Consider the following 27,731-nt stretch of genomic DNA (forward strand, 5'->3'; position numbering starts at 1 on the left):
TAATTTTAGTTGATGTTTATTGTATGTTTGTTTTCTCAGAAGGCAATAAACCTACAAATAGCAGCCTGAAATATACATACAAGGACTTCAAGGATAAGAAAACAAACATTTACATAACATATATCATAAATGCTACGCAAATGAGAATCGTTTCCTCCCGTTTGGATAGTTCTCAATATGAAGTGGAAGTAGGAAACAGCCGTACCTCATATGGCTATTACAATGCACCTCTGGAACCACTTGGTTCATACTGGTATTTATCTCATTGTTTGATGTAATTTCCTTGTACACAATTGAAATTTAAGTAATAATTGGATCACCAGATCACAAATACTGCTCGTCAGGCTAAGATTGTTAAAGTTATGTAATGTGACTTTTCATTTTTCTTCCCTCTTACCAGGGCGAGTGTTGCAGGTTTCACTAAAATTGAACTTAGCAACAATAGTGGTGGAATCATTGAAGAGAGAAGTTATGTATCATTTACAGATTTTTCTGACAAAATTTCATTACCCCAGAATCCAGGTAAAGATAAAATAAAATATTGCATCAAATGTTTAGTATATATTGGGCCTATTTGTGTGCTGTTCCATATTAACACTTGATATTGACATCATTTAAAGGTGTTTTACAACACCAGAATAAGAGGGTGGTCTAGTGGTTAGGATGCTCCCCAGGGACTTCAGAGACCCAAGCTCAATTTCTTGCACTGCCGCAAGCTTCCCGTGTGTTTAAGTTTGTGTTTTCAGAGGTGTTTAAATGCGTAAAGATCGAGATCCTAGTGCAATTTTGAAAAAAAGTCCCACCAGTAACTTAGATGCCTGTCTATTTTTAGGTGCCTAAATACCTTTGAAAATCTGGCCTCTGTATATCACTTCCCCTTGTATAAAATGGGAATAATAGTACTTTGTACTGCACAGAGTGGTGTGAAGATGAATACATTAAAGATTGTAAGGTGTTCAGCTACTGGACAAATGTGGGGTCAAAATACCCAAAATAAATGAATCTTAGTTTCCAATGCCAGTTCAAAAACTCTTGTAATCTCAGTTGAGAGGTGGTGCAGAAATGCCAAGTTTTTATTCAATGAAACATTATAAGTTAACCCACATACTCTGATATGAAACTTGCTGCAGATAGTAGAAGTCAAAATGTGCTACCCCTTTCTAGTATGACACTTTCCTCTAAGACTTGTCCTTTCTGTTAGTACGCAGTTTGTGAAATGACTTGCAGGTTCAGATTTAAATAAATGCATCTCAGACTATCTGTGTTGCTCCCTTATTTGTATAGCTGGAAATGCAGCTTCTCAGGCTTTATCTTGCAATTGAAATCCAGGTATAAAAATTGAGCTGCCTTTCAGAAATTGTGTATGATTAAATAAAACTTGAGAGAGGTGAATGGATCTATGGCAATTTACACCAGCTGCTCCTTGGTTTCTTTGCACCATTTCTTCACTTTGAATACAGAATTTTCTCTATACAGGCAGTCCCCGGGTTACGTACAAGATAGGGACTGTAGGTTTGTTCTTAAGTTGAATCTGTATGTAAGTCAGAACTGGCGTCCAGATTCAGCCGCTGCTGAAACTGACCAGCGGCTGACTACAGGAAGCCCAAGGTAGAGTTGCTCTGCCCCGGGCTTCCTAGAATCAGCCACTGATCAGTTTCAACAGGCTGAATCTGGATGCCAGTTCCATACAGATTCAACTTAAGAAACCCAGGCGTCCCCAAGTCAACTGCTGCTGAAACTGATCAGTGGCTGATTCCAGGAAGCCCGGGGCAGAGCAACTCTGCCTCTGGCTTCCTGTAGTCAGCGCTTGTCAGTTTCAGCAGCAGCTGACTTGGGGACGCCTGGGGTAGAGCAGCTGGGGTGCTGCTGGGTTGCTCCAGTAGCGCCGCTCCTCAGCGCTACTGGACCAACCCAGCAGCACCCCAGCTGCTCTGCCCCAGGCGTCCTGATTCAGCCGCTGCTGAAACTGACCAGCAGCAGCTGAATCAGGACGCCTGGGGCAGAGCAGCTGGGGTGCTGCCGGGTTGGTCCAGTAGCACCCAGAGCGGCGCTGCGGGACCAACCGGCAATGCCCCAGCTGCTCTACCACAGGCGTCCGGAGAAAAGCCTGGTCTGCGGGGGGGGAAAGGGGGGGCGGGAGGGGGGCGTACTACCTGCGCCCCCCCCCAGCAGACCAGGGAGACGTGGGCGGCGGACCGAGACGCACCGCGGTCCCGCCGCCCGCGTCCTCCGTGGCTTTGGTCCGCGTCTCCCTGGTCTACTGGAGACCAGACGACCAGGGAGATGGGGAGCAAAGCTTCTGAGGATGCCGGCAGCGGGACAGCCACGGCCCGTCTGGGCTGTCCGCTGCCCGCGTGCTCCCTGGTCTGATCCACAGTTACGTTGGATCCGCAGTTACGAACGGGGTTTGCTCCGCGGCTCCCTGGTCTGCTGGAGACCAGCAGAGCAGGGAGACGGGGAGCAAAGCCGGGGAGCATGCGGGCAGTGGACAGCCCAGACGCGCCGCGGCTGTCCCGCAGCCGGTGTCCTCAGAGGCTTTGCTCCCCGTCTCCCTGGTCTGCTGGTGTCCAGCAGACCAGGGAGCCGCGGAGCAAACCCCGTTCGTAACTGCGGATCCGACATAAGTCGGATCCGCGTAACTCGGGGACTGCCTGTAGTTAATCGTTTATTATTGTTAACTAGATTGAGAGGTAAAAATAAATTCTTATAACTGCTTTATGCAGCTGTGAACCACCTTGGATAATTCATTTTATTTTTGTAAAATCTTTAATTGCATTATTTTCTTGTTTTTTGTTTTTTTATGTCTATCATTCTGGACATTAGAAATTCACATTAGCTTCTGTTATCGTCTGTTGATATGTTGGATTCGTATTTGTTTGATATAGAGAATTTATGAAACATGTCTCTGTTTTTAACCTCCCATAAGATGTCATCACTGGAGCTGTGGTTGGATGTATTTTAGGCGCAGTGGCTATAAGTGCTGTAGTGGGATTCATTTTCTGGAGACGAAGAAGGTAACACATGTTTAACTGTGACACTAGCATTTCACTATTACAATATGGTAAAGTGATTTAATTAGGATTGGGCCTGCTTTGAGCAAAGGGTTGGACTAGATGACTTCCTGAGGTCTCTTCCAATCTGCTATGATTCTATGAATGAAAAAAATAATTAATATCTAGCTCTTCTGTCATGCTTTTCATATAGAGGCAGAAGTCATTGCTATTCCTGTTTTATAGGTTGGACCTCCCTGATCTGGCACCCTCAGGAAACTGACCAGTCCTGAATGAGGGAGTTTGCCAGATCAGGAGAGGTCAATTCTGGCCCCCTGCTACCAGCTTCCAAGTTCTTCTGGGGAGTCTGCCAGCTTCCCAGCTGCCAGGCTTCCCTCCCAGTTGTGCTCCCTGCCTTGGCTCTGGCTCCAGCACCAGCTGTTGAACGTATTTCCCGACCCTAGTCGTAATTCCAGCCCTGCCACCAACACCAGCACTGGCTGCAGTCCTCGAGCAGCCAGTCCCCCTAGCCCCAGCTGCTGGCTGTGCTTTCCAGCCCCACTGCTAGCCTCGCTCTTGGCCCTACCCCAGCCACTGGCCATGTTCCCTGGCCCTAGCCATGCTCCCAATCCTGCTGCCAGCTCTGGCCTCTGCTGCTGACCACTGGACTCCCGGCCGATCCCTGCTCCCTCTTTGGTCCATCAACATCCACAGATGTTACCAGACCAGAGAAACCTGGAGCAGAGAGGTTCTGCCTATCCCTTAAAAAACCAATGTTTTAAAATGAGCTCTGTCGATACAGAACGTTCACTTGCCTCACACGAATTCATTCCGACTTATTTAGGTGATTTTGTTGTACAAATAAAGCCTTCAGTGTGACATCGTATTCCTGAGCCAAATTCTGCTTTGTTACACTGGTGTAATTTCAGACTTACATTGGCATTTGTGTAATTCGGATCAGAATTAGACTTAGTGTCATGTATATACCGTGCTCCATAGCACATTTGTAATTAGTACTTGAATGTGTTATGTTAAGCTATTTTTTCAAAGCAGAGAAGATCATAGCACATTATATTAGAATAAATCACAGCTCATAGCTGTCAGTGTGTGTCAGCGGTTTGCATGGGGACAGTGAGAGCATGGCTACCTTATGCAGGATAGATTTACAACCCGGCTTGCCATAAACAAAGACTGCATAGACAAGAGGTGTATAGGGGTTTTTTTTTCTTAATTGGCCACATGGGAACCCAAATTGTGGTCCGGGATTTCCTCTCTGGAGCTACATCTACACTACAGAGTTTTTTCAGAAAAATGGCTATTTTTTGAAAAACATTCACTTATGTCCACACTGCAATCGTGTTTTTTTGAAAAAAATCAAAAGAACAGAGGGTTTTTTCTGACATTGGTAAACCTCTTTCTATGAGGAAGAAGCCTTTTTCTGAAAGAGCTCTTTTGCAAAAAGGCGTGTGTGGACGGGGAAGAGGGAGTTCTTTTGCAAGAAGAGGAAAGAGGAAGAAGCACAGGTGCCCTGGTGGTGACTCCATCCATAGTAATCACAGCTTACATGCGAGAGAGTCCATTCAGTGCGAACGCTATCTGTCGAAAAAGCAGATCGCTTTTTCGATGCACTTTGTGAGTGCGGACGCTCTCTTTCGGAAGAAGTTTTTTCAGAAGATCTCTTACGGAAAGGCTTCTTCCGAAAGAAGCCTGCAGTCTAGACGTAGCCTAGAATTAATGGCAAAGCTTAGTGAAAAAGATCTGACAGACGAGGTTTCAGAAATTGTCTCAGTAAATCTGTGAGAAAATCCGTAGCTGCTGTGTTCCTCTAGAAATCTGAGATGTGCTATGTGTGTCTCTAATTCTTGAGTCTTTTCTAGACAGTCTGGAATCCATCAAGGCACTTTTTATTCTTATGTTACCAGTCAGAATAATGCTGAGCAGACATTCTAAAATGCTACTAAAAGACTTAGCAGTCATCTTTGACTTTCCTTTTCCTTTCCATAAGCTTCCCACATTGACTAACACTTGCTTTCTCAGTAGAAGATCCAGGAGAGCATCTTTCTTTGAAGCTGTGAAGATCCTTTGTATTCATACAGCAAGGATGTAAACACATTGATATCTGACTTCTTAAATCACTATGCAGCATTTGGGCCCTATTTCAAAGGCATTTTCAACACTGCTATTTTAGCCACGGGTGCATATTCTTAGGGTAGGCACAGCTTACATTGGCGCGACATGATTTTTACTGATATACTTGATCCTGGTTCCAAACTAAGAAAAGCTGTAAACCAGGGATCTGCATTGGTACAGCTACACCAATGGCTAAGACTGCTGTTTACTCACAATTAGGATCAGTTTCCTGTCGCTCAACTGCATTAGAACAGACTAACACTTGTCCATTGTTCATTCATGATCACATTTCTTATTGAGCATTGTACTGCTTTCAGTAAGTGCAGGGCATAAGGGCAGCCGCAGATAGGGCTTCTTGTACAAGATCACATGGTATATGAGAAACTATCATGCAACAGTCATTGAAAGAGCTTCTGCCAGGAATCTCATTTGTGTTTTGCATAAATTCTACTAATCTCTCCCTCTCTCTCTACCCCAACAGGAAAGATGGACAAAATAGTGAGCTTCCCTTTTCTCCAATTAAGTGAGTTAAACATTCTTTCATCCACTATTTTCTGAGTTTATGTAATATTGGCAAGATTATTCCAATTGTTGAAACTTATGTTCTGTACAGTTTTCAGAGGCGGAGTTCCTGGCATTAAATCTGTGAATACTTTGTTTCCTTGGAATTCAGAGAGCCAAACATAACCTATTGCCTGCTAAAAATAATTATGTAGAGACTTTCAATGCTGCCAAATGGATTTGAACACCCACTTCCCTTGAAAATTAATAGGACTTGGTTGACTAAGTCTCTTAGGTGGCTTTGTTGTAAATTTTTATGACCACTGACAAAATAATCCAGATTGCAAAGTGCAGTGTTTAGAGGCCCTGTCTTCATTGTCTGTGTCTATGCAAGATTGTACTCTAGAGCCTAGATTCTCCCCTGTGATAGGGCTCCTTTGTGCAGAGCCACCAGTACAAAACAGCCTGAAAGTCAGGATATCTGGACATGGCAGGGTCACTCCAGTACTGGGGAAACCTCAGGTAGTGCATAGTCACCATAAAATGGCTCGTATATTATGTAAGGACATGGCTAGGGTATCACAGTGAGTCCCAGTAGCCCTTTGAGGCCATTGGCTGTAAATTATACCCAGTAATTGATCCAAAACACGATCAACCCAGGATCAGGAACTCCCAAAGGTGACTTAATGCCATCTTTTTACATCCTCCTTCCTAAATTGCATTGACACAGTATAGCATTGGCTCTATATGTCTAGCTCTCCAGCAGTGCTTGGGGTGTATAATAAAGCCTGCTAGAGTTGCATAGTGAAAGTATAACTGCCATGTGTCTAATCCTTTTTCTCTCTCTCTTTTTCCTGCCTCAAGACCCAAGAAGTAAGTAAATCACATTTTGTAAACGTGCATGCATGCCATTAACTGACGTTACAGTTTAATTAGCTAATAGCAAATACTAATAAATGGCTTTGCTTGTTTTAGATCAAAGTCGGTTAAAGTTGAAAACTTTGAGTCCTACTTTAAGAAACAGCAAGCTGACTCCAGCTGTGGATTTGCTGAAGAGTATGAAGTATGTATTGCCAACTGGCATGGAATTCAGTTAAAGTATTTTTGCAAAGGGAAAAAAACCAGCTTCTCTTTGGGCTATAGCCAGGGTTTGTTTGAGAGAGAGAGAGGTGAGCTGCATCAGAGTCTGGACATGCACAAAGAATACGCTTTTGTCACAGTACAATTATATATAAATCCTGGCAAAATCAAGGTGAAAAATAGATAATTCCATGCACTGGGCACCGCAGCCTTGTGGACTATCCTGCTTCACATTCAGATTTTTAGTTCTCCTTGATCTAGTCCTCCTTGCAATGAGACTAGAGCAAAGACAATGAGCTCTCAATCAGCGCTCGTATTATGGGGCATCCTGCTGTAAAGTCCCTGTAAGATGTAGCGTATTAAGTGCTGCACATGTGCGCAGGGCTGCAGCACGGAGAGATTCCTCTCCTTCAGCTCCAGACTTGCCAAAGCAAGGAGAGGCACCCCAGCCTCAACCCAGCTCAGCCAGGTATCTGCCATGGCCAGGGGAGAAGCTCATCTCCTGTTGCCCCAACCCAGCCCTGGCCTGGTCCTACTGCGGCTGTGGGAGAGGCACTTATCCTGCAGCTCCAACCCCAGAGCTGCTGCGGCTGGGTGAGGCCTCTCTCCCCTCCAACGCAAATGCTGCTGCAGGGAGTGGAAGCTGGGGGGTAAGAGAGGAAGAGTCCTCTCTCCCCATTGCAACCCTGAGGCAACTTGTATCCCAAACCACTCATCCCCTGTCCTACCCCCAGAGCCTGCAATCCTTGCTGGAACCCTCATTCCTCAGCTCTGAACTCCTCATTCTCAAGCCCTCACTCCCTTACACCCTAACCCTCTGGCCCGGCTCGGAGCCCATCCTCCCAGAGCCCACACCCCCAACTGAAGCTCTCTCCCTCATAATGCCCCAGTCGTGAGACACCACACACATTCCGAACCCCTTGGCCCCATCCACAGCACATGGATTTTATTATGTGTACCCGTGTTGAGGTGATGTATTTGTAGGGTTGCTAGGTGTCCAGTATTTTGTCCTCCTGTCCAGTAAAAAGAAAAAAAATCAGAAAATACCAGATACCTAAAATGTCTGGTATTTTCTGATTTGTTTTCCCAGCCAGGAGGCGAAAATACTGGACATCTGGAAACCCTACGACACACTCAGCAACTGGGCCCAGCCCCCAGCCTCCCGTCCTCCCCTGGGGCCCTGACGCCCCCAGCCTCCCACCCCTGGACCCTCTGGTTCCACAGCGAAGCTGCATTCTGGCTTGATCAAGAAAACAAAATGGCCACCAGCACAAAGTCTAAAGACCATGGGGAAGCAATGCTTTCCCTGGGTCTTAGTGCTCAACCACTCCTCTGTTCCTATCCTTCAACAGTTTTGCTCCCTCCCCCCCGTTTCCTCCCCCAACAGAATTTTTTTTTGGGGGGGGGGGAGGTGTTCGGTATTTTTGGTTAAACCATCTGGCAACCCTATGTATTGCGGTACCTTAACTTGCTTTTAGAGCTGTAAGTTGCCTTACAGATGCTAACTGTTGTTTCCCTCACTTGAATAAATACTTTTTCTGTAAAGTGTATATGAACTCAAAGGTAATGTGAGAGAGCCCAAAACAAGGAAACAAGCCATTTGTTAGTGTAGACACTTGTAGAAAAGTATTGAATAGCTCTATTGTCTGCTGTGACAGAAAACTTTCCCCTCCTTCCTGAAGCCAATCACTGGCTTCCTGTCTCTTTCCACATCAATTTCAAACTCTTTATTTTAGTTTATAGTGCACTATATAACTTTACGCTGCCATCATTTCAGGTTATGTATCCTCCAGCCCCTCTTTCCTCAGTGCCCTCTTCATTATCAACCCCTGGCCCTCCTCTTTGTGTCAGCTCCAAGTCATCCTCACACCATCTCCTGTTGCTAAATAAGGTTCTCCTCCTGTGCACAGTTCCTCACCCTGCACAGTATGCTTAGAGCCTGACAGCCAGAGTTCATATTCATCACCCCAATTCAGCAAGGAAATGTAAGAAAGCCAAAGGGACTTTAAATACATGCTGGATATTCTGCATATACCTAAGTGCTCCCCTGTCTCCGGGCCTGAGTGAACATGGCTAGGCGAGCATACTTTAGAGTGAGTGCAAAAATCAATTTGTGAGTTGTACATGTTTATTAATCATCCTCTCCTCCCTATGAGGTTTGCTGCTTTCTCCTTTGTACTCTGTTTTAAAAAAGAAGAGTTATTTTTATTATCACTTCTCCAAGGCCTACAGACTTCACTACTGCAGGGACGCCATACATGTTAGCACCGTTGGCATGCCCCAGTGATTGGCTCTGCCCTGTCTGTAAACCAGTGTCATCATGAATAAAAAAATCTTTATTTTACTGTAGGAACTCAGGTCAGTGGGCATTAATCAGCCTAAATTTACAGCTGAACTTCCGGAGAACAGAGGAAAAAATAGGTACAACAATGTCTTGCCATGTAAGTCACTTCTTTAGTTTTTGCATGTTGTGTTTGTGGTTGAAAGTTTCAGGTTGGGTTGGTTTTCAATGATGGAAGGTGCCGGAGTGTTTCAAGAATGGGTACTGATGTGAATTTCAGCATAAGGACACCTGCCATAGACATTGTTCAGCTTTCCATAAACAACAACATTCACAAAGTGTAAACAGCTTTTCATCAACACACATCTTTGTGAGTCCATTTTGGTGGCTCATCCATGGTGAAGCTCCGTCCAACAAGCTTGGACTCCTGTGTAAGACCCAGGCCAACAGATGGCTACAGATAGGCAGGGGAGCATAAGGAAACTGAGACAACAGCGGTTGCATGACAGGCAGTGGTCTCTGCACACCAGCAGCCTAAGTGCTGTCAAGTTGTTTGTTGGTGTCACAGCAAAGAGGAATTTGAAGGAGTAATTTGAAGGAGAATAATGAGGCTGCTTTGCAAATATTTGTGAAGCAGTCCTCCCACAAGTGAGGGTCAGCATGGGAAAAGGCATTTATGTTCTTGTGGTTGCCAATTAAATGATACTAAATTTCATGTTCTGTATTACTGATGTCAACTCAGCACTGTGCCCCACAGTCCCTAGATTTTTTCTAAGTGGATACCTACATATACTGCTGTCTCCTAATGAAATAGCTTATACTTTATCATCCTTACCCATTTTTCTGTGCTTTAAATTATATGGCATTTAAAAGCTGCCTGGCTTATCCACATGCACACATACTGTATAGTCTATATTAAAAATAATCAGTTTGCTCAATATTCTGAAAATTAAACTTATTTTGTTGAACACTTGTCTTTTATAGACATCATTCACTAAATCTCTTCTAGATTGTAAAATCTTTCTAGTTCTGATTCCTATAGTAACATATATTCTAATTTTTAAAATGCATATTGGCTTTGAAGCCTTGTTTTCAGGGCTTGAACATTGTAATATTTTGCAAGGAGCTTAAAATCCTAACTCTCACTTTTTTTTGTTTGCAGATGAGATTTCTCGTGTTAAACTTTCAATCCACACCCATACAACTGATGATTTTATTAATGCAAACTATATGCCCGTAAGTCTACTAAAATCACTAAAATTCAGAAATTGGGTCTGTTTTATGACAGACTTGAAAAGTTGCATTATGCTTTTAAAATGTTATTGTCTGATAAGTAAAAATAGTTATATAGTTTTATTTTTATTTTAGGGTTACAACTCCAAGAAAGAATTTATTGCTGCACAAGGTCCATTACCCAACACCATAGAAGACTTCTGGCGCATGATTTGGGAAAAAAATATCTATGTTATAGTTATGTTGACAAAATGTGTTGAACAAGGCAGGGTATGTTTTTGTTAAAACCACATTTTCCTTTCAGATATAATCCACTAACTAATAAGCAAGATCATAACTATGGTTATGTAGCACCTGTTTATACTGGGGTTCCAAAGTCTTTAAAGATTATAGAACAAGTATGAAGTTTATTTTATTCACTTCCATGTTTTCATTACTGTTTGGGGTTTAGTAGCATTTTTTTTACAAGGGGAGGTGGAGTTCAGCATTGCACAATTTGTCTAGGTACAATTATGGACATTATGATACATTATGCTTCTCCTGAAGCATCTGGTATTGACTCTTGCTGGAAGCAGGATACTTGACTAGATGAACCAACACATCAGCTCAATACTGCAAGAACAGAAATGCAGAAGCATAAAAAATGCTAGAAAATACATCCAAGTCCTCTAATTGATTTCACCCATGATAATGTCTTAAACCGCAAAAGTGAAAGCCATTGTATGCGCTTCTTGAGCATGTTCTGGTTGTTTGGCTAATGCTCAAACAGAAAATGCCAGAGCTAAAGCTACTCGAGCAACCTTAACTTTGCTTAATTTGTATTTTTTGTGTCAACTTTTTGTCCCTCTTTCACTGTACATGTTTAAATGCATTAACTTTCCATTTGGGCCTGATATGCTTCCACTGAAGTCAGTGACAAAACTCTCAGGCTATGTCTACACTACAGAGTTTTGTAACTTGAGGAACATCCACACTGCAATCGCGTTCTTCCGCAAGGAAATCAAAAGAACAGAGGGGATTTTCCGGCATTGGTGATCCTTATTCTACGAGAAAGAAGCCTTTTTGCAAAAGAGCTCTTTCGCAAAAAGGCATGTGTGGACCGGGAAGAGGGAGTTCTTTCACAAGAAGAGGAAAGAGGAAAAAGCACAGGTGCCCTGGTGGTGATTCCATCCATAGTAATCACAGCTTACATGCAAAATAGCGTCCATTCAGTGTGGACGCTATCTGTCAAAAAAGCAGATTGCTTTTTCGATGCGCTTGGCAGTGTGGACGCTGTCTTTCGGAAGAAGTTTTTTCTTCCCAAAAAAGCTTCTTCCGAAAGAAGCCTGCAGTCTAGACATAGCCTCAGTGACTGCAGTGAAAGCAGGAGCTAAACCTTTTGAAAAAACTAAACCTTTTGAAAAAAAGGTTCTTTTGACTATCTAGCTAATCTCAGTATCACACAGCTGAAGTGGACTAAAAATCCTATGAGATACACATGCTAAACAAAAAAAACCCCTGATTTTGAATCACTAGGAATATAATGTACTTATTGTAATAAAATATATCTAGAAAGGTTACAGGCATCCTGCCATTCATTAACAACATAATCCCAGCAGTATAAACAATCAGTCTGACAAGAACTTTGCAAAAATGCTCCCTTCACTGTTTCAGGAGATTTTCTTCAAACATCTGCAGAAACCCTTTCAAAAAGTCATTTTTTGCTGCATATACAGAAGGTCACAGAATCATAAGACTGGAAGACTGGAAGGGACCTCAGTGGGTCATCTACTGCAGTCCCCTGCACTCAAGGCTGGACTACATATTATCTAGACTAGGGATGTGATAGTGTAGTCGATTAATCGATAAGCAAAAGCTTATAGGTTAATGTTATAGACGATACGCATTACCCTTCTTCCCCTGGCCGGTAAATTTTTTAGCAGGCTGGCCAGCCGACCGGCTCACTCATGGCTTGCGACAGGTCTAGGACCTACTCTGCTGCAGCTCTGCATTTAAAGTGTATTAGGAGCTGGGCCAGCTGGTAGCGCATCTCAGTCCTGGCTCCTGCTGGGTCTGGGACCTACCTCCTCTGTAGCTCTACAGTTGAAGTGTATTAGGAGCAGCCTGGGCGGGCAGCCACGCTCAGTTCTGACTCATGCCAGGTCTGGGAGCTCAGACGTCCCCTAGGCAGGGGCTGCTGCCTCCCTGCACTGCGGCTTCTTTATGAGAGGCAGCAGCACAGGGCAACAGGCAGCCTGTCTGCAAGGGGAGCTGGTTTTTAAACTGGCTCCCTTCGCAGACCAGCTCCTGCCTGGCACCCTGCACTGCTGCCTCTGTATCAGAGGCCGCAGCACAGAGTGGCAGAGGGCTCCTCAGGTTTAAGGCTGTAGTGCACTGGCTGCTGGCCCCACCCCCAGGGACTATAGATTAGTCGAGTAATCGATTCAAATTCATGAGGTTACTTGACTATTCAATTAATGGATATTTAACATCCCTAATCTAGACCATGCTTGACAGGTGTTTGTCTAACCTGTTCAGTGATGGAGATTCTGTGACCTCTGTAGGTAACTTGTTCCAGTTCTTGACTACCCGTTTCTCATATTGTTTAAGTTGATTTTTAAAAGTATGTTTGAACCCAGGGAGCTTCATGCTGTTGTTGATTCATTTCCATTTTAAAACACAAATCATAAAATTTTCATAGTATGAGGAATTTTCAGTTGATTGGAACCTGGAAATTCCTGTTCTATGGGAAATCATGAAATCTCCAAATAATTTAAAAAAAAAAATTTCTGCATTGAAATGAAAGCTCTAAATTTCCCAAAGAATGGGAATTCTGACTTTTTATTTTTATTTGAGGAGAAGAGGAGGTGGGGGGAAATAGCATTTTGCATTTAACTTTTTAAAAACACAAATACTGAAGTTCTGAGATACCCAGAGACCAGGCTGGGTCCATGCTCCTAGATGAGGTAACCAGAGTTGGGGACCAAGTATAAATATAAGAAATGAGACAACTTTGTTTCATGTTAGAGACAGAATTTTTTGAAGCAGCATTTCCTATCAATGGACAGGAGCTGTACATATAAAAATCTCACTAATAGTAACAGGGCAGGCACTGAATAAACCTTTGTTGACCAGATATTAAGAGAGACTGAGCATCCATGACTCTTGTTGACTTCATTGGGAGCTGTGGTTGCTCTGAACCTTGGACTCAGATGGCTGATATATAACCTATGACGCACATGTGGCTACATTATAATTCCTTTGGCATAGGGTGCTCCAGGATGGAAAGATGGAGGAAGCTTTCACTCCAACACCGTTAATTCCCAATATATTTGTATGGGAGGCAATCATAGCTCAGCTGCAAGCATTGAAGATCATAAGGGGGTATCTAGTGCTGCTGGCAGGCCCAGAGAGGGTTGTTTGGATAGGGCAATAAAGTTACATGAGTGATAAATGCAACCCACTGTGCTCATACCAAAGAAATATTGCATACTTCAGGACATTAAAACATACGGAAGCAATGAAAATCAGGAACAGAATTGCATTTTGTATTCCTTTAAGCCTGTTGTCATCTAGAATCTTATATAAGTGAGTAAATTGTATTACAGTATAAGCTGTGTCATCCAGCACTTTAATATCCAGAAAACTCGGTTAACCGGCATCTGTCACAGATGGCAATACAATTCCTCCTTCAATGAACTGGAAAAATTCTGATAGCCATTTGGCATTATTTTTCAACATTTTATTGCACTTTTGAAAGTCAAGGTTGTAAACTTGTGGCAGTAAAATTGGTTTGTGTCATGCTTCTGCATATAATACCATTATTGGATTTTATCTAACGCATCCTGCAACTATAGCAATGGTGAAAAATTCATGAACCATCAGTGTAAAACGCAGTTAAATGGCATATTTGATTAACCAGCAACCCCCATTCCTCATGAATGTTGGATAACAAAGCTTGTACTGTAGCTTGTTTTCTTATTAATTTCCAAAACGCTAATCATGATTATTATCATTTACATCTATCTATTGAATGTCCTCAAGTCCAAGATGGAATGCAATTTAGGAATAAAAAGGGGAAATATACAGTTTATCCTCACACTACTTTCCCCTCCCTGACTTTGCTTTTTCTTTGCACTCCATAAAAGCTTTCTGCATTGCTGCTGTGCGGTATGGCTAACTTTATCACTTGCTTTTTAGACAAAATGTGAGGAATATTGGCCAGTCAAAGGGTCCAAGTATTACGGTGACATTACTGTAACATTGATCTCAGAGTTTGTCCTTCCAGAGTGGACAATAAGAGACTTCACCATGGAAATTGTGAGTAATTCATTGTATGTGTAACACTCTAATGTGGAAGTATATTTACTGCATCTCTGTGCAGAGAAATGCCAGATCAGTATGGGGAAAGCAATCCTTCCTCCAGACTACACAACAGAAGTAGAACTTAGCTAAAGGAAAAATATAGTCCGGCTTGTTTTAATTTGGCACTAGTCTCCTTGCTGTGTAAGGTGTATCAGCAATAGACTTCATGTGTACATATGGTCACGGACTATATGTATATCTATGGATTGGGCCCATAATTTGACCTGTCAGTGCTCTATTATATAATCTTTTGATGGGCCTGCTAATGAATCAGTATGGGGACTTTGTTTGTGATTTATGTGTTCTCTGCATGAAAATTTGTCGACAAGATCCAGTCACATTATGGCATCACCAGCAGCTGTGATGCAGAGCCCATGCTGTGATCCTGCAGCCCAAGTTGACATGAGCAGGCCTCACTCATACACAAAAGAGACCACAGTATAATGGCAAAGGCAAAAAAGAAGAATTTCAATTGTTTATCTAAGCAAAGGGTTTCCTAAGCAAAGGGTTTTCTCAATTGTTTATCTAAGCAAAGCAGTGCACAGTTCACAGGAAGCAACTATAATAATGCCGAACTAGCTGCAATATTTTCCTACCATAATTAGTTTGCAATGTTCTTCTGAGACCTAATTTCTCATCTCCAATGTATGTTCTTTTAGAATAATGCAACTGAAAGCCACACTGTTCGCCAGTTCCATTTCACTTCCTGGCCTGACCATGGTGTTCCAGAGACAACAGACCTTCTTATCAACTTTAGACATCTAGTAAAGGAAAACATGATGCGATATCCCCCCGAGTCTCCCACTCTGGTGCACTGCAGGTACGGTAATTCCACAGTAGCTTCCTTTTCAGAGCAAGTTAATTACTGAAGTGTTTCATTTAAAGCAGTTGAAAAAACTCAGCACCTTTACTATTGAAGTAAAAGTATTGTCCATCCTAGCAAGCTATATGAAAGGGCCTTTTACTATATACCCGAGAAATGCAATAAAACAAAATGGATGCCAAAATGCAATACATTCCAGTAAACCGTTCAAAAAGGGGTTTTGTTGCTGTAACCCTTTTGGGGGGGGGGGTCTCTCATAGACAGGAAAGTTTAGCATAAAAATTGCCTTAGAAGAACACTTTATATATAATCATAGACTCAAAGGACTGGAAGATGTCATCTAGTCTGGTCCTCTGCACTCATGGCAGGACTATGTATTATCTTCCCATTCCTGACAGATGTTTATCTAACCTGCTCTTAAATATCTCAAGTGATGGAGATTCCACAACCTCCCTAGGCAATTTATTCCTGTGTTTAACCATCCTGACAGTTAGGAAGTTTTTCCAAATGTCCAACCTAAACTTCCCTTGCTTCTTGTCCTATCCTCAGAGGCCAAGGAGAACAATTTTCCCTAATGTTAATGGGTTTTTTGAGCTTAGAAGAAATCCTACACCCCTACTGGCAGTGGTAATAAGAACTCCAACAGACTGTGAGGGCCTTGATCCCAGTGGCTCCTGAAGTCAGTGAAACATCTTCCTAATAACTTCAGTGGCTTTGCATTAGACCCTGGGTTGTGTGTAATTGTGAGAAAATAGTAGATGCAAGCCTGTCAAGCTTCTGTCTAACATAGTCATGTTACTGCAGTGCTGGTGTTGGCAGGACTGGTACTTTCATTGCAATTGACCGCCTGATCCAGCAGATGGAGCTGGAGCACATGATTGATGTGTATGGAGTAGTATATGACCTTCGAATGCATCGACCTTTAATGGTGCAAACAGAGGTAAGGCACATTTTTCTTCCATTTAACATACCTGAAGATAACTGCATAATATCTCACGAAGGGCAACGTAACTACGCAACTCAAATACGTTCCATTTCAGAGGCTTTCTCCTAGTCACACCCAACATTTCAAAATGGTCTGCTTTTGTCAGCAAACAGAGGAGTGCCCAGTGAAGGGACACGGAGCTCCTCACAGTCATCCCCAAATCAGATTTCCACTCATCCTGCCCTGTATCTTCCCAGTGAAAGCAGCTATGCCCATGGACCATAGTAAAACTCATTAAGCTGCCACAAAGAGGTGGGGAGCTGGGAGCAAAGTGATCCCCTTGTGGTGAGCCGAGAGAGCTTGAGGCTGAGGGGGAAATTATTCCAGCTGGCAGCACCATTTTGGAGCTCTACCGTTGGGCCTGTGTTTTTCCTTTAAAATTTTCCACAGTTGACCATTACCCATTGAGATCCAGATCCATCCCTGTGCGGACAGGGAGTTCTGCACAGACTCCCCCTTCTCTTCCATAGGTCTGAAGTGAAAGCTGGAGAAATCACAGACTCTGCTCCTTAGGCTCGGGGGAAATATTTATGCTTCCAGGTAGTCACTGCCACAGCTCTTGGTGTGGAGCATCTCTGTCAGAATTACAGAATTCCCATTTATGAATCAGTTTGTTTATTTTGTGGGTCTGAAAACATTGGATAGTCAGTTTCACTGTTTCTCCAGGCTGACTATTCCATGTGGTTTGTGTAGGTCTTTCACATATCAACAAAGGGGCGTAAAACATTTAAAATACCCAGGAAAACAGAAATGTAAAAAACCACAGAAAATGGCAGGGCAACTCTGGCACAGCTTTGGTACCTGAAACTCTACTGGCAGGCACTTAAAGAGTTAATCTGGAGGGCCTAATTTCAATGCTGACTACTTGTGTCACTTGGCTCTATTGCCAATAAAACGCTTTTCTCCACTGGTACATGGACCTCCCTCAGCTCCTTGCTCCCCCTCTGCACTCACATCATGACAGGGACTTTTTTTTTTAACTTTGAATAGATTCGACTTGATGGGGTCAATTTTTAAAGGAGCAAATAGTAAAAAGCCACTGTCAACTTGATTTCTTTCAAACTGGCTAAAGGGTGTTCTGTCAGATTACTTAAAATGATAAAGTACGTCTTCTCTTTCACAAGGGGGAGTTGTTCGTCTGTCCTTGATAGCTAGAAGGGTCTTGGGTCTACCACTCCTGTCATCTTCCCTTTGTTTTTCTGCCTACTCCTGCCTCTTCATGTTCATGTTCAGCTGTGCTGCTGCCATAATGAGCAGCAACCTCCCCCCCCCCCATGGGCATCCATCTTCAATTGACTAATTAATTGAATGACATACGAAATATTGTCAAATGCCCCAAATAACCATACTAATTTGTAAGTATTACTTGCAAAAATAGTGGTACAGGTTGAACCTCCTTATCCGAAACCCTCAGACCTCACTGGTCTCGAACCCCTGGGAGTTTGCTGGAGCAGGGGAGGTCATTGCCAACCCCTCTTCTGCCAGCCTCCAGGCTCTCCCCTGGTACCCCCGTACCCATTCCAACCTCCCTTTCCAGCCACTGCCCTGCTGCCACTGGCCCAGCAGAGCTCCCGGACGCCAGCCCTTCTCAGCTGGACTCCCAGCCAGCAGGTGTCTCTGGTCGAGGAACATGTGTCCTCCAGCGGAACCATGGATGTTGCCAGACCAGAGTCCCGGTATAGAGTGGTACAACCCATATGACCATTCAGATGGAAATATGAGTCTGAAATAATTTTCTGTATGCGTTGGCTTCTACCAGTAGCCGCAGTTGGTTTAACCGACACCTTGGGCTCTGTGAAAAGCCATAAGAACCTTGGCATAGCCAAAATCCATGAAAGAAATACTCCACCACCTTGAAGATGCCCTGTATCAGTGGTCCTTTTTTCTAAAATCTTTCAAAGGATCTGAACACCTCTTTCCTGGATTATGAGGCACATGCTATGGCTACGTCTACACTGCAGGCTTTTTGCGCAAGAACAAGTGTTCTTGCACAAAAGCTTGCTGAGCATCTACACTGCACATGTTCTTGCACAAGTAAATTTATAGTACGGCGTCAGAACAGAGGGCTTCTTGCGCAAGAGTTGTTCCTTGCCCCACAAGGAATAAGCCCTCTTGGGCAAGAGCTCTTGCGCAAGAAGGCAGCATGGACGGGCAACAGGGGTTTCTTGCGCAAGAAACCTCTATGGCTAAAATGGCCATCAGAGCTTTCTTGCACAATAGAGTGTCCATACTGCCATGGACGCTCTTGCACAAAAGCACATCTCTTGTGCAAACGCACATGGTAGTGTGGACACGCTCTTGCGCAAAACAGTTCTTGCACAAAAAGCCTGCAGTGTAGACGTAGCCTATAGCTGCTGCTGATTCTGAACGTGTGGACAACATTGAAGTCACTAGAGCTCACTACAGGTGTCCTGAACCCTTCCATACAAAGTCAGTTGCAGACTGAGGCCTAAATTTAGGGAAAATAAAATCCTCTTATGAGTATATTTCTGCTTCTAACCATATCGAAAATGTTACCTGTATCACAGCGATCTATGGATTGTCGGGGCAACGGTCTTCTATTACTTTTACATCATCAGCAGGAATATTGATACTGCAGTGCATCTGGCCAGTGTCTGAAAAGCACCACGAACATTATAACCTTCACAATGATGTAATTGCTACACTCTATAATGTCTTTCATTATTTTTTCTTTTTTTCACTAGGACCAGTATATCTTCCTAAACCAGTGTGTTTTGGACATTATTAAATCCCAAAGTGACAAAAAATCAGACCTTATCTACCAAAACACAACAGCAATGGCAATCTATGAAAATATTACACCAGCACCAAACTTTGAGAAGGCAAATGGCTACCACACATAACAAGAGAGAGAAGAAATGTCTCTAGAAGGCCATTACTGTCCTGCACATAGGAAAACAAAATGCACTGTTAATTTTATGTGTTTGTGTACAGTGTCTTTTTTTTCAGTCTTGTACAATACTCCCTCTAATTTTTTCCACATATGTGTGGAATACATTTTATGTGCACTGAGGCATGTGCAGATGTATAGAAACATATGCTGCCAGCTGTAGGCTCTCTGCTAATCAGCTGGGCAGCATTGCATCTCTTCAGGGTGGCTCCCTAGGTGTACAGCTTACAGGGAACACTGGTCTTGTATATCTAATTTGAAGATGCTCATGTAAAAATTCTATTTGGAGATGTGAGTTAGTATAAAAAGAAGCTGTAAGTAACAGGGAATTGCTTTATCTTGGGAACTTCACAGTACTCATAGGTGAAACAACATTTGAAGTGGAAACAGTGAGGTAGATTTTAAATATTAAAAATAGTTAATTATACAGGCTCTTTTTAAATTGTAATTTTGTCTGATTTCTTATACAGATACCTGGCTTGTGAGCTGTGGAATATATTTTATAATAGTCAGGAACATATTTTATCTACTGTGCCTAGCTACTTACTTGACGGATATATGCTTCATTGTGATTTGTCCTTACTGTTTCTTTCGATTTATAAGAAGGAGTACAAATGTCTTGTACAAATGGATGCTGATATGTGGAAATTGTGCCTTTTCTGGTTATTACTCTGTAGACAAAAATAATCAAGAGCCCTATATTTTTGTACTGAAACTGCTAATTAGAGTATAGATTTTAAGTAAGATTAGTATCAAAGTTTTAATTGTAGTAACATTGCTTCCCCTTTTTGTATTCCACCACAACCTCCAGAGGCCTTACATCACAGTGCCTCCATGTAGAAAAAAGAGGGAGGGTCAGGGTTGTGTGTCATTCTGTGTGTGTGTGTGTGTGTGTGAGAGAGAGAGAGAGAGAGAGAGAGAGGGGAACGCCTCTCATTTCTGGCTGATACTTCTATTTTAGAGCATTTTTAAGGATTTACGTAAAGGTGCAATATGTGATTTATTGAATAATGATTGCTCACTTTAAAAAGAGCATTACTCAGGTTGTCTCATTTTTAATTATTTTTTTTCTTAAATATATAAATCTGTGAAAATTTCAGACTGAAAATTTACATGTTCAATGTGCTCCCAAACAGGTTCACTGGCTTTATTGTCTTTAGCAAAAGCAAATGCACAAATATCTACTGTATATATCAATTATTAGAATCTATGTTTTAGCCTGTTAAAACTGAGATGTGTGTTTTATTTTGGTGCATCTCAAAATATAATTTAACTGTTTTATAATTGTTTCCGATATGCTGCTGCTATTTTTACTGATCCTTTAAAAATCTAGATATTCATATTACATGTCAAAGATTTGGATTTGTTTTGCTGGTTTTAATGCTAAACTTATGAAGGCATTATCAATGAAGGACTTATTTGTTAATTTTAAGGGGTACTTTTTTTTCTTTTTCTTTTTTGGATCAGTGCACTGGTTGCATTGCAAAATATGAAGTTCAGGAACATCCATATATAGCTATTAAAGTAGTTCCAAGTCTTATGAAGATTTAATAGTCAGAGTCCCTGGGATTCTGGAGCATTTGAAAGCCAATTCATGTGAATACAGTGACAAAAACTACAGCAGATTTTGGAAATTACTCTGGCACTACAGTGGGAAGCTGGCTGCCCTGTAGAATCCACTGTTGGCTAAAATATCCCAGGCATCCTGGGTTCTATAGTCTCACATCTGTGAACTTAAGTATTGGCAATGGTAATTGTTAAAACCTGATGGGAAACTGAAGTGTGTCATTTAAGGAAAATTGGAAATCCACAATATCATTTGTCCATGACTCATAACAGCCATTTGTTGTGTTTGTTTTCTTCTCCTCCTCCTCCTTTTTCTCCTTCTTCTCTCCCTTTTCTTCCTCCTCCATTTCCATTTCCTCCTCCATCTCCATCATTCTTAAAATAAGTTAAACCATTCCATCAGTCGGCTTCTCAAATGGAAGTTGCAGTAGTGACATTTATTCTAAGCTGCGGTTAGTTCTCAACCAAATACAAATGCAGCAGCTTCACTTACCTTGGCAGCACAGACCAAAAAAATCTTTAAGGCTTCACTAAAGAGAAGGGCCTGCCCCTTTACATTATTGGGGGTCATGGTGGTGGTGCAGTCATACTACTACTATTCTCTATGGTGGTGCAGTCTTAGGATGCCATGAGAGTGCCTGGCTGATTAGTAATCATTATTCCTGGGACAGCCAAGATGGTCCTCGAGGCCAAGTATACTGCTCTTGGTTTTAAAAGTGCCTATTTTGTATAGCAAAGAACATTTTACACGTGCATTATAGAGCAGCTGTATCTGCCTTCGAAAGCAGCAGAACCTCAGAAAATTAGCTATAACTGTGACTGTCTATTTCAGTGTAAACACCTACAATACATTGTTGCGGTAACAGGTGATTAAACTTGGGATCCTAGGTACTATTCCTTTCTGGCATGAAAACAATAGTTGTCAAGAGATTTCTAAGTAGTAAATAAAAACTTGTATCCATTCAAACTCTTTTATGGATTCCCGGATCCCAAAATGTATATCTGCTAAATCAGCAGATCTCTCTAGTTAAGGATTAAATGTGGGTAAAACACAATAGATGAGATTACTGGGCCAATCCTATCTGACTAAAACAATCACTATTCCCAGTCAAATGTATTTCTCATAGAGACCAAGAAGATTCTTCCCCGAGCAAGGCATGCTGGCTCAGGCAATACAGTTTTTAGTGGATAGAAAAAGTAGATTAACATTTAAAGTGATGTATCCATGAAGTTGGGTGCAGTTCACCTGTGACTAACTAGGACAGGCCACATAGGAACTCCCACTGGAAGGAATGGGTCTTAGAGGTAATGTTTTATCTTAGAGACCCTCCAACCAAGACGACTTGAATAGGATTCTAGTGTATGTTTCTCCTATACAAATGGATGTTCTGTGTATAAGTTTCTTTTGATTCAGGACTAAAATTTTCTATTTATACTGTCTTGTTGCTCTTCTGTTCATTCAGTACTTATTGTTGGTGGTGCTTGCTTAAAGTAATCTGCTTTCCCAGCCTCAGACCTCTACTGTGTTACAATAGTAGGTTTTCTGACTGGGGTTGGGTGGTTGTTTTTTTCTATTTGGGACCCTTTTAAAAAGGGAAATGTTCATGTGTGTCAAATAAGGGTTGCTTGTCGCTGATATTTTGATGTACAAATTTCAATGTTTTCATATAGCTGTACAGAAACTGGCAACACATTGTCTTAATTTTTAATAACGTGTTTTTAAAGATATGAAAATAATTAAAAAGCATTAACATCAAGTGGCTGTTTCCATTTTGTTTCTTATCTATTTTTTCCTTTTTAACTTCACACAGATTTTCCATGTCACCGATTTGGCTCTGAACAAACTTGAAATCAATAGACTAACTTAAGCCACAATCCTGCAAAGTGATGGGTGGGGTCAGATCCACTTTGCAATCAGAGGGCATCTGTGATGGGATACAGCTCTGTATGTCACTGTGCAAGACTGGGGCTTAATGTTAACATCTGAGAGAAGCTATTGTGTTCTAACTCGGGCCCTAGGTGTTAAAGGAGTGAGGGTCTGATACAAAATCCACTGAAGGGAATGGAAAAATTCCCATTGAAATGAATGGGTTTTGGTTCAGGGCCTAAGCATCTTGAGGATTTAAACATCTACTGGTAGAATAATTGAAGGGGATATGGTGGGGATAGACCTCATCAGGGGTAGGGAATCAGTTGGGGCACCGCACACAAGTGAAAAATCAGATGGGGTGCCACACACATGTAGGAAGATTAAAAAAAATTCCTCACGGACATGGTCCCCAACTGAGAAGGAGAAAGACACTCCCCACATTCTCCTCACATAGCAGAGCCTAAGGAGGCCCATGGATAGTAGATTTTGTGTGCTTCTACCCCTGTGGGGTGGTGGACAGGGGCTGGAGTGCCAGCGTTGGCTCCCCAATGCTATGGAGGGGGAACCCTGAGCCTCAGGTGCTGGATCCAAGCAAGTCAGGGGCCTCATTCAGCCCCTGGGCCTTAGGTTCCTCACTTTTGCCTTATCCTCTGCAATGAATATTCTGCTTTCAACAGAAATGCCTGGGAAGGGTTACAGAATTAACTATGAAGTAATTCCTGATTGTTGTGGTTGGTTGATTCTGGAGCTAAATAATTACAGATAAAACTCCTGTGCCTGATCAATTTCTTCTAAAATGCCCAGTTTCCTTCTCCTTCAATCATATTAATTATAAACAAGCAAGGTCACATACCCACACGCTGGTGTGACATTGGCACTCAATAAATGCAAAAGTCCTACCGAGACTCATCAGTACAAAATCTTGTGATGGCTCAGAATTACATCATTTCAATACATGAACGTTTTGGGTGGTATGGCGGGATGAATGATGTGAGATCACACAGTAAGTTTCATTTGAGCTCTTGTGGCAATTGCACAATCACTGTGTATGAGAATAATATTAGAGAAGAAACCATGACAAGTCTTCCCTTGTAGAATGCATAAAATGTGACAGTGGCTACATCTAGACTATGGGTTTTTTCCGGGATACCAAGGTATCCCAGAAAAATTGCACTGTGTCCAGGGAACGCTTCTGCTCTTCCACTTTTATTTGCTCTTCCTCCCATGAGGAAGAAGGGCTCTTCCGAAATTTGGCCCAGTGTAAATGGACCAAATTTCAGAAAAGCCTCTTTCGAAAAAACGATTGGAAAAAGTACACAAATTGCAAAGTGCAATTTGCGTACCTTTTTCCAATAGATCAGTGTAGTCTAGATGTAGCCTGAGATTGCAGGAGGCAATCTGCTACCAGGAAACTTTTAAGCAGGATGTTTGTATTTTCTTAACTCACAAATGTATGTTTCAAAAAAAAAAATGTATAACATAACTCAAAACTTCATGGATGTTTTCAAAGAACTTGGAGCATTTATTTACAAAGCCAGTGAGGATTCCTCATGGCTGCAAAAATAACATCTCTTTTAGCCATTTTTAACCACTGTCTGTCTCCAAATTGTGGTAGGTGACAAGGAAAGCTAAAGTCAATTTGCAGCTTAGTCAATCTGTTGTTATTTCCTCTAGAAACATAATGAAAGCAGATTGTACTTAATTACAACATAAGCCCTATGTGAACACGAATCCGAAGGGGGTATCAGAAAGCCTGTTCCTATAGTCATAGTAACTGATGAATCTAAGACTGCTGGAGTTGTGCTTCAGCGTAGGATGTGAAGGCTCCCGCTCAGCCCAACCCCCACCTGACCATTGGCCATGGCTCCGGAGGCTCTGTGATGTCAACAAAGGTGCCCAGACCTCGCGGTACAGGGGCCCCTGAGATTTGTAGTTCCCGCATGGAACTTGGATCTGCCTCTGTGGCATATACTGGGTTCAATGTTCAATAAATCCTCCTATTTTATGCTGGCTGGGAGCCTCTGTGGTCTGGAGGACAGGGCTGCACTAATCCTTCTGACGGGCAGCTTTGCAATACACAATGGTAAAGATGGGTCTAAAATGAGCAGCAACGGAGACCAATGCCTACCTGAAGAATTCAAAAGCTTCAGAGGGGTAGCCAAGTTGGTCTGTAACTAGAAAAACAAAAAAACAACAAATAGTCTAGTAGCACCTTAAAGACCAACAAAGCATGTAGATGGTATCATGAGCTTTTGCGGGCACAACCCACTTCTTCAGATGACTGGAGTATTAAAAGTCCAAATCCAAGAATAAATAAGAGAATGGAAAGGAGAAGGAAAAAAAGAAGAAAAACAGTAAATAGATGAGTGGTTCCCAAACTTTTCGGCATCATGCCCCCTTTTTGATTTTTGAGAAACCCTCATGCTCCCTCCCCCACCCTCCCAAAATAACAGCAAAACTTCTTAGGCAAAAAAAAATGACTGGGGCCGAAAAACAGTCATGGCCCCTTTAATTCCCGGGACCAGTGTAAAAAAAGGTGCTGTTACTCCAGGGGAAAAATTGTTGACGGAAAAAAAAAAAAGGTTTCCCTTTTACGAGCAGAACAGTTATTGCCCTTTTAAGAGCAGCCATTTTGATGTTTGCCCAGGACTCTCCATCCTCCTCCCACCCCAGCCAGCCCGAGCTGGACACGCAAGCCAGGAAAAACAGAAAATACCGGACATTTCACATGGTATTTTCTGAATTTTTTTACCAGACGGACTGGGCACTTTCTTCGGAGGGGGGGGGGGAATTGATGAGGGGAGGTGGGGGCTAGGTCACTTGGCTCCCCCCCCCCGGAATTTCTTCACACCCCCCCAGGGCGGGTGCGCTCCCCAGTTTGGGAACCTATTGTTCATTGGGAATAGATTGTCCAGGTAGTTACAAAAGGTGGATGAGAACAATTAGTACCTCCATTGTTTGGTTGGTTGGTTAAGTCATTATTTACGTTCTCTCTTGGAGGAAAAATAACCTGCTAAACTCTGTTTCAGCCTTCAGGTGGTGTATGACACCATTATTCTTTCCAGAGATCTCTCTTTCAGGATATTTTTGTTACTCGACCTGCATTCTTCCCTTTTAGCGACTTCCCTTTGTGCCACACCCTAAGGAACTCCCCTGTCAGTGTGAGGTTTAACCCTTCAAATCTATGAATACATTTATGCCTCCTCTCTCCCCCAAATTAGTTGATTCAACAAAGCCTAGAAGCACCTATTTGACTCATGGACTGAGAGAGAGAGAGAGAGAGAGAGAGAGTGTGTGTGTGTGTGTGTGTGTCCAATTTGTCAATTGCCTTCTGGTACAGTCTGGGCCTCAGACGCAAACTTTGATGGGTTGTTGAACTCCGTCATTTCACTCCCTGCCAGAGTAGGGAACCATATTTTGCCAGGGGCCACTAAGGACATTTTTGAAGTAGACCCGGGCCCCACAGGAAGGGGCAGGACCAGGATACTCCTGGGTTCCCCATCCCCAGACAGTGATTGCTCTGGGGGTGAGGGAGTGCCTTTGCCCCGCCCCACCACATTCTCCCTAAGTGCCCGTGCTCCTGGCAAGGGAGGAGACTTCCTGCACTCCCCTGCCCCTAATAGAGCCTGGGGGCGGGGGAGCACGTGAAGCCTCCTCCGCTCTGCCTCTGCCCTGCGAGCAGTGTGTGGCACTTAAAAGCGCTACGCACTCCTGGCAGGATGAGAGGAGGCTTCACATGCTCCCCCGCCCTCAGGCCCTGATTGGCTTGGAGGTGGGGGAGCAGCATCCACCCCTGGTATAGGTACAGTACAAGCCAGGCTCAAAGTGGGAATCCAGATCTCAACTTCCTCAGTTTTTGAAAGTGTTGGGTGTGATCAATGGGACCAACAGCCACCACAGCCCTCAGGGTAAAGGGAGGGGGGATTTAGCTCCATTCCCTCAGAAGGGGCAGGGCCTCAGGCAGAAGGGGTGGGGGTAGGAGCAGCCAGCCCTCAGCACCTCCCAGACCGTAATACACCTGCCACCCCCAGCCCTCAGAGCCATGTGGAGCGCCTGGCGTGGCACGTGACCTAGAAACAGAAATTCTATTGCTCATCATTGTGAAAATTCCTGCAGAGCAAAAGCCAGGAATATGGGGATATGAGGTATTAGTTGGACTAAAATTTTCAAACTCAGAAGCCTAAAGTTAGGCAACCTAAATCAGTATTTAGGCATCCAAAATTAATGCCTTCGTTTTGGAACACTCACAGCTCCAGTTAAGTTCCTAGGTATGCAATTGACTGAAAAAGATTTGAGGTCCTGGTCATCAATACTTTTTTCTTTGTGACAGTACTTCTTGGTACCTCCAATCAGAGCTTACCTGGAAAGAATGGCACCTCTGCAAAGTTTCAACAGTCGGCTGGTCTGAGTCTTTTTTTTGCTCAACAACTTTTCCCCTGGAGTACTGGCACCTTTTTTTTTTTTTAAAACAAAAAAAGCATTGCTGGTCATGAAGGTTAAACGACTGAACATGAATTTCAAATATAATGCTGTCACATAGGTTGTGCCCACACAGCAGGGCTTAACTCAAAATAAGCTACGCAAAGCTACATCAATTGCATAGCTTATTTTGAAATTTGGAGCATCTACACAGCACTTATTTCAAACTAGCGTACTCTTCCTCTGACTTCCCTTACTCCTTGTACAATGAGGGTTACAGGACTCAGAGTAAGAAGTCCTCCAGCTTGACAGTATTTTGACACTTTCGAAATAACTGCCTGCGATGTAGATGTGGACTAAGTTATTTTGGAATAGCACTAGTTATTTCTAAATAGTGTTGTAGTGTAGACATACCCCAAAAGTGCTAATGAAATCCTGGGATGCACAAATGAGAACCTCAAGTAGGAGTAGAGAGGTAATTTTACCTCTGTATTTGCACTGGTGTGACTACTGCTGAAAAACTGTGTCCAGGTGTGGTGTGTAGAGTTCAAGAAGGCTATTTGATGAATTGGAGAGGATTTAGAGGAGAGTTGTGAGA

The 27,731-nt window shown here is 42.8% G+C and overlaps 1 protein-coding gene and 1 long non-coding RNA gene across 5 annotated transcripts in view; one reads left to right on the plus strand and one right to left on the minus strand.

Moving 5' to 3' along the window:
* Nucleotides 1–22,601, plus strand: part of PTPRJ (protein tyrosine phosphatase receptor type J) — a 148,637-nt gene extending 126,036 nt beyond the window's left edge. For all 4 annotated transcript variants that reach the window (XM_075928127.1, XM_075928125.1, XM_075928128.1 and 1 more), the window contains 12 exons: nucleotides 40–253; nucleotides 401–522; nucleotides 2,927–3,014; nucleotides 5,602–5,643; nucleotides 6,597–6,684; nucleotides 9,052–9,142; nucleotides 10,145–10,218; nucleotides 10,351–10,485; nucleotides 14,395–14,514; nucleotides 15,219–15,379; nucleotides 16,187–16,322; nucleotides 19,073–22,601. In XM_075928127.1, coding sequence (XP_075784242.1) covers nucleotides 40–253; nucleotides 401–522; nucleotides 2,927–3,014; nucleotides 5,602–5,643; nucleotides 6,597–6,684; nucleotides 9,052–9,142; nucleotides 10,145–10,218; nucleotides 10,351–10,485; nucleotides 14,395–14,514; nucleotides 15,219–15,379; nucleotides 16,187–16,322; nucleotides 19,073–19,231 — 1,430 coding nt within the window. In that variant the 3' untranslated portion in view covers nucleotides 19,232–22,601. The remainder of the gene's footprint in view (nucleotides 1–39; nucleotides 254–400; nucleotides 523–2,926; nucleotides 3,015–5,601; nucleotides 5,644–6,596; nucleotides 6,685–9,051; nucleotides 9,143–10,144; nucleotides 10,219–10,350; nucleotides 10,486–14,394; nucleotides 14,515–15,218; nucleotides 15,380–16,186; nucleotides 16,323–19,072) is intronic.
* LOC142829236 (uncharacterized) overlaps nucleotides 1–27,731 on the minus strand; it is a 50,470-nt gene that overhangs the window by 627 nt on the left and 22,112 nt on the right. Inside the window, exons 2-3 of the long non-coding RNA XR_012903667.1 lie at nucleotides 24,843–24,888; nucleotides 18,885–18,982 (exon numbers count right to left, since the gene is read on the minus strand). This is a non-coding gene — a long non-coding RNA (uncharacterized LOC142829236). The remainder of the gene's footprint in view (nucleotides 1–18,884; nucleotides 18,983–24,842; nucleotides 24,889–27,731) is intronic.

The sequence above is a fragment of the Pelodiscus sinensis genome, chromosome 4 (genome assembly GCF_049634645.1).
Source record: "Pelodiscus sinensis isolate JC-2024 chromosome 4, ASM4963464v1, whole genome shotgun sequence".
In the NCBI taxonomy this organism is placed as follows: Eukaryota; Metazoa; Chordata; order Testudines; family Trionychidae; genus Pelodiscus; species Pelodiscus sinensis.